Source organism: Octopus bimaculoides, chromosome 5, assembly GCF_001194135.2.
Source record: "Octopus bimaculoides isolate UCB-OBI-ISO-001 chromosome 5, ASM119413v2, whole genome shotgun sequence".
Taxonomy (NCBI): domain Eukaryota; kingdom Metazoa; phylum Mollusca; class Cephalopoda; order Octopoda; family Octopodidae; genus Octopus; species Octopus bimaculoides.
Genome location: NC_068985.1, coordinates 60,623,181 through 60,630,636, shown reverse-complemented (window position 1 = coordinate 60,630,636; position 7,456 = coordinate 60,623,181). Strand labels below are relative to the sequence as shown.

Here is a 7,456-nt window from a genome sequence, read left to right as displayed (position 1 = left end):
TATATATATATATATATATATATATATATATATATCTTTTCCTTTTATTTTTTACTTGTTTCAGTCATGAGACTGCGGCCATGCTGGGCAACCCCATTAAAGAATTTTTAGTTGAACCAAATAACCCAGCACTTATTTTCTTTTTATGCCTGGTACTTATTCTATTGATCTATTTGCTAAACCGTTAAGTTACAGGGATGTAAACACATCAACACCAGTTGTCAAGGAGTGGTGGGGGACAAATATTAACACATAGACACACACACACATAGATATATAAATACATAGATACATGATGGGCGTCTTTCCGTTTCCATCTACCAAATCCACTCACAAGTCTTTGGTCAGCCAGAGGGTATAGTAGAAGACATTAGACCAAGGTGCCACACAGTGAGACTAAACCCTGAACCATGTGGGTGGGAAGCAAACTTTTTACCACTAAGAAATTTGGTTTTAAACCATGTGGTTTATGGTTAAGTTCATTGGGTGACAATTTGTGCAAGTGTTTTCTACTATAGACTTAAATCTTGTGAATAGATTTGGTAGACAAAAACAGGAAGAAGATAATTGCATGTGCAAGCATGGTTGTTTACACCTGCATCTACTGGTACAGTACAGATAGCAGTGTTGTCAGTTTCTCCTGCCAACAAATTATCTGTGTGGAATAAGAGATTCCTTACATGAGAAACAGGTAACAGTGAGCATCAAGAAAGGCATCTGATCATAAAACAATGCCTCAAATACTATATTCCTCCAAGCCAGGCAATAAAGAGATCAAGCTATACTCATCTTTTCAGTTTTGCCTGATGATTATTGATTTAATTTTCTACACTTAAAGGGTTCTTCAACATGAAACCATTTAGTAACATGAATGGAAAGCTATGAGACTAAATTGTATAAATAACATACCTACCCTATTACCTAATATACAAGTACCAGTATATTTCTGACTTTTAAAAACTTACTAGACAACTAATATATGCACATATATATATATATATATATATATATATATATATATATATATATATATATATATATATATATATATATATATATACATATGTGTGTGTTTGTGTGTATGCATATATATCAATATATATATACGTATATGTGTGTGTGTGTTTGTATACACACACATGCCAGCCACAACATTAAAACAATATCACATAAAATGAAGCCATTCCTGACCACTGAGGAAAGTGCATTCATTTAAAACGTCTTTTTTTTTCTACTTTTGTCAAATCTGTCAAAACTTATAAATAGAGAATGGAGAAAAGAAGAATCCAGATTTGTATTATTATTATCATTATTATCATTATTATTATTAATTTTTTCTTGTGGTTTTAATATTTCTAAAGATCAATAAAGTAGGATATAAGAGGAAATAATCTGGCAACTCATACCAGTAAATACATACAAGTAATCATATTGACATCCACCCCACTTCACTTTACTATACCTCTACACATACACACACTTGGTTTTAGAATATATAACACAGTTCCATGAATATTCAGCAAAGTTCATCTCATACAAAGAAATGCCTACAACCAATATTTTATTTTATGTTTCAATATATTTAAAACTGCAATTTCTGCCTCCTATATTTAAAACACAAACCATATCCCTCCTGCTCCCTCCCTGGTTTGTATTAAGTATCCGATTACAGCAAATATTTTTCTGTTCAGTAGACTGTGTTAGATTAACCCTTTAGGTACAAACTGGCACCCCCACCTCTGCTTTTATTATACAAAATATCTCACTTTAGAAATGTCCAAATTTAAACTTAAACCTCTTTTTTTTTCATTATTGGTTTTATTTCAGAACCTTTTTTGCTTAAGTTATGTTCCAAACAACAGCTCTCAGTAGCAATAAATGATAGACGGTGGTGGTGAGGTAGTGATGTACAGGTGTTGGTGGTAGTCATGGTCACTCTGATGATGGTAATTTTGATTGTGGAGGTAGTGGTGGTTGTGGTGGTAGCAGTAGTGGTTGTAGTGGTGATAGGGGTGGTCAGGTTCTAGTGATAGTAAAAGTGGTGGTGATGTTTTTAGTAGTGGTTGCTGTGGTAGTGGTTGTTACTCCATTTCTATGCGAGAAAGGAAACAAAGACCTACTCTGAATACTTACAACAGAAGAAACTCCACTGAACAACAGCCAAAGATCAGTGTTGTTGTTTTGCTGTTGTTTAGCCCTAGGCCAACCCTAACTCAGCAGACCAATGATCAAATGAGTTCTGTGATCATGCAGTCTTGATCTCAATAGTAATTTCATTTTTTTTTTTAATATCAAGAACAATACTATCCACTCTTCATCTTTAAAGCAGTATACTGTTGTGTGAAGGAGATTTAGCTGTTATTTCTAGCAGATTGAGAGACCAGATCTACTACCATGTTAGGACAGCCACCCAAAGCTTAAGGTACCGAAGGACCAGTGAATAGAGAATACTTACAGTAAATACTGAGGGGTGGAATGGTTTGACAATATGTAGTGAAGGTTTGTTCCTCATATTTGGCATAACAGGTGAAGATATGTCCATTTTTGTCTCTGGTTGCAGAAATGGTCAGTGTTGATGACACTGTGGAACTGGTTATATTGCTGTCTGTGTCCATTATATCTGGTCCATGGTACCATTCCAGATGTGGGGCATTCAGTCCAGCATAATTGACCGAACAGTTAAAGTGAGTTAATACATTGACCATTAATGGCATTGGTGGTATGGAGCAGTGTGGCTTTTCTGTAAAAGAGACAAGAAGAATGGTAAACAAGTGGAGACATTAATAACTTTATCAATGATTTCAAAACATCAGTCTGTTGTTGTATACAAGGAAGATGAATACAATGTAGGTGCATGTATTTAAATGTTACATTCTGAATATTGTTGTTGTTTAATCCCCAGGTCTGCCTTGTTTGAGCAGATTTTTGTCCTGTGATGTTCCAACCATGACTAATCCATATTATTTTCAGGATTTCATTATGCAATCCAATGTACCCCTTCCCTTTTCATCAAAACATTAGAAAGTGGTAACTAAAAGAACAAGGAAGGATTCCTTTGTCAGGCTCCCACACAGTAGTCTTCCATCTACCAAATTGGTTACCTGGTTGTTAATGTTAGTCTTGAACTTGTGAATTAACATACACAGAAAAAACATTGTCAGGAAGGCAATTCCAGAAGATCAGTACATTGGGGAAGAGGGACTCTATAGAGCTGTTAGTATGGGCATGGAGGGTGAGTGGGTGTGGACAACATAGGTGACAGAAGGATGAAAGGTACTTGAATATAGGAGGTACAAGACCAGGCCAATCCCTGTCAATCAAACATTTCAAAAGTGCTGTGTCAACAAAATTCTTGGTGGTAATCAGGTACCTTTCACTCAGTCACCTCTCATTCTTCTGTCATCTATATTATCCATCCACCATTGGCTCCCTGCTAACAACTCTATGCAGTTATTCTTCCTCAGAGTTCCACCTTCTGGAATGGCATTCTTATCAATGTTTGCCTGCAGCTATTGACCAACATTAACTACATTGATCTAACAGGTTTTTAAAGACCTACATCTACCATGCATACAGCATTGACCCCCTTAAATAAAGCAATAAAAATATAAACAACAACATTCATCAGGCAAAGAACTGAATTGTGATTCTCTATTTAGCAGTAGTCATAAAATCACTTTGGATGTAGGTTTTTTTGATGCTGCAAGTTTACAACCATGTTTATGATTGTCAATGAGTGGGATGGTTTATTTGTTCTAGCATTCATTTACATCAGAGAAGCTTGGAGATGTGAAATAAATCATTTTAAGGGTGAGTCTTGAATTGGATACAGTTATACATCATAGCATGTGATAAAAGCTTTTAGATAGGAAAAGATCAAAGACTACAGAAGCGACATGGGTTTGTGTACCACAGGTAACTGTCAAACTTTTGCCCATTTCCAAAGTTTTTTTAAATCTAATATTATCATCATCATCATTTTCACATCTACTTTTCCATGACTCAGATGGAACTCACTGAAACAGATTTTCTCTATCCAAAGCCTCTTCCTGTTGCCAACCTCACCTGTTTTCAAACAGACATGATTGTGATGGACAACTTTGCTTATATGAAGGCGCTGGTCATTTGCAACCATCATATGATATCATGACAAGAATACACACAAACATACACACATGCATACAAATATACTTACATATATACATGCATACAAATATACTTACATACATACACATAGAAAAAACAAAGAATGAAGATGCACTATCAATGATTCATGTTGCTTACATGTGTTTCAAATAGTTTAGTACAATGCATCCATTGCACATTGGGGTTTGCATGTTTAATCAATCCATCAGTTGATCGATTGATTAACCAAAACTACAGAACTACTGACTAGTAAATTATTCTTTTCAAGGTTTTCATTGCTTTTTGCTAAATTATGTATACATTGAGAAGGGGGTTGACAAGGTATATGAGGAGGTGCTAAAAAGTTCTTGGCTTCGAGTAAGAGAAAATACAGGAGCATCAGTTAATTGTGATTTTATTGAACATATTCCCCTCTCAGATTCACACACTTATTGCAGTGGTCCTTCAGTTTTTTTAAGCCCTGTAAAAGAACTAGGAAGGTTGGGTCTCCAGCCAGGCCTTTCGAGATACCCTTAAAGCCAGAAACTTTTCAGCACCCCCTCGTACATACCAGATGTATGTCTTTATTTTTATTGTCTAGTGCCTCTTGTGTGACCAAAAAAAGGTATTTTTTTAATTAAATGCTATTAATTTAATGACTGGTACAAAGTGCTTATTTCTGTCTACCTAGTACAAAGTGCTGTTTCAGTTTCTGTCTACCAAATTCACTTACAAGGCTTTAAACAGCCCAGGGCTGTAGTAGAAGACGCTTGCAGAAGTTATTATTTATAACTCTATCTATTTATAAACTTAGCCTTTAAAGCAATACATTTCAGATCTTCTTGAAGCATCTACATTGAAGCATCTACATTGAAGCATCTACATGATGTAAACAGACTTAGGTTTCTCATTTGTGAAACTAAAGTTTCTTATCTAAGGTAACCTTTGGCAGAGAAGCTAAAGACTACTTTATTATAGTGGTTAGCATAACTGTCATGGGTACAGAAGATGTGGATTCCAGTCTGCAAGTAGCCCCTTTGACCTTTTATTTCAATCTAAGGTTGTTTTTGTTTTAATCCAATATATGTTGTTAATTATAGCTATATCCAATTTCAAACACACCCTTCAAATAATTAATTGCTCCACCATATGCATTTCCTGTAAATCCTTCAACCATGAAATAAGAATGGAACCTGGGTTTAAGGAATGAAACAATACTGAGCACACAAAGTGGCATATCTAGTTAGGGTAGATAAGAGAATTGTGGGAGCGGTAATGTTTAAACTTAGATCGTTAGTCAAGCACCTTAACCTAAACAGACATTGTGTCTACATAACGACAATTAAACTGATAATCAATAATTAATTGTATAATAGTGGATGGAAGGAAACCTGTTTTTTGTTAGAGTTATACAATAAATATTCCCACAGCAAGTTAAATTATTTGCACAAATTTCTGACTCTAAAGCATTGATACCAATGTTATTGTTGTGGCGTTAATGGTGGTGAAGGGCTGGTCTAGTATTGATTCAACAAAACCATAGCAAAAAAATAATTGACTGTTCTTGTTGTTCCTGTTTAACCCTAGCACTAATCAAGAGAATATCCCAACCATGACCACCTCACCTTATTTGCAAAACAGTATAACTAGGACTGCATTGTCTAATGTGTCTTTACTAATCTAAGATGGTAGGGTGTGATTTTGAAGGATATGTGATTGCTACTTCTGATATTTTGAGCAACCAGTTAGAAGCCACCCATGTTAGCTGAAGGTAGATGGGTAAATAACAGGGTAGGATTCACTCTTCTATTGCTTCTTATAAAAATTTCAATATCCTGAAATAATGTATAAGAAGTTCCTCCTCTAAATATATTTCATCATTGTCACAATTGTTATTATATCCTTACCATATAACCATTACATTTTGCCTTCAGACACACACACACAAACAATAATATTTCTATTTCAGGTCGACAATTGTTTCAACAACTCCATGCTGACTATTCATACAGTATGTCTTTAGACATGTATGGTAACAATGGTTTAGTCATGCATGCTGCATAACGTATATCACATATCAGTCCAGGGAGTGGTTTCATTGGAACAATTTACAAAAACAGTACATTAAATAATCAGTTTCCACAAGGACATTCTCCTTTTGCAATTTACAGACAGCTGCCATCTGTGTGAGTGCTTCCCAAAGTAACACCAAAATTATCATCCTATCTATCTTAATCTTATATATATATATATATATATATATATATATATATATATATATATATATATATATATATATTTCATCTGTTATCTTTTACTTCTTTTAGTCATTACACTGTGGCCATGCTGGGGCATTGCCTTGAAGAAATTTTAGTTGAAAGAATTGACCCCAGTACTTTATTATTCTTTTAAAGCCGGGTACTTGTCATAACAGTGTCTTTTGTTGAACTGCTAAGTTATGGGGATGTAAACACACCAACACCAGCTGTCAAACTTGTGGGAGGCAAACAGAAACACACACACAAATGCATAGATATGACAGGCTTCTCTCAGTTTCCTTATATATATCAAAGGTGGTATATCATCATCATCATCGTTTAATGTCTGCTTTCCGTGCTGGCATGGGTTGGATGGTATGACATGGAGCTGACCAGCTGGGAGATGTTCAGACTCCAATTGTCACTTATGGTATGGTTTCTATGGCTGGATACCTTTCTTAATGCCAACCACTTAACAGAGTGTGCTGGGTGCTTTTTATGTACCACTGGCACAGGTGCATTTATGCATATATATTGTCAGTAACTCATAAATCCAAATGAGAAGCACTCTCTTAAGTTATAGAGCAGTAGAATAATTAGGTAAAGATAGTTATGGCTGGTCTATGGGGTTACTCTGGGTTTCATGTCCATAAAGCACTTGGCTTTATGGTGTTTCTTCGGACCCTAATGTGGTTAGGGTCTGAAGAAACTGAAAAGCTAAGCACTTTATGGACATAAAACCCAGGGTAACCTCATAGATCTGGTATGGTGTTTTAATGGTGGCAGCTGATGAAGGAGATGTTTCTATGTGGCTTGCTTGTTTATTGTACCTTGTTTATCATTTTGTCCATGTTCTTTTGCCACGTCATGTACCCAGTTATGTATCTATATGTACGTGTAGATGAAGGTATGTACATACATGTACATATATATGCATATACTCATATATTGTTTGTATCACGACAGAACGCACGCGTTAACCTTTATACAGTAAGTTTTAACTATTTTTCTAACGCGACTCTCTCTATCTCTATATCTATCTCCCCCTCTCATTCTTCCCTCTACTGTTCTTC

General features: G+C 35.3%; 1 protein-coding gene across 1 annotated transcript in view; it reads right to left on the bottom strand.

Annotated features, from left to right (window-relative positions):
* The window catches only part of LOC106883548 (vascular endothelial growth factor receptor 2), a 306,024-nt gene that overhangs the window by 99,050 nt on the left and 199,518 nt on the right, over positions 1 to 7,456 (bottom strand). Inside the window, exon 3 of the mRNA XM_052968063.1 lies at positions 2,456 to 2,740. Within this exon, the coding sequence (XP_052824023.1) occupies positions 2,456 to 2,740 (285 nt within the window). The remainder of the gene's footprint in view (positions 1 to 2,455; positions 2,741 to 7,456) is intronic.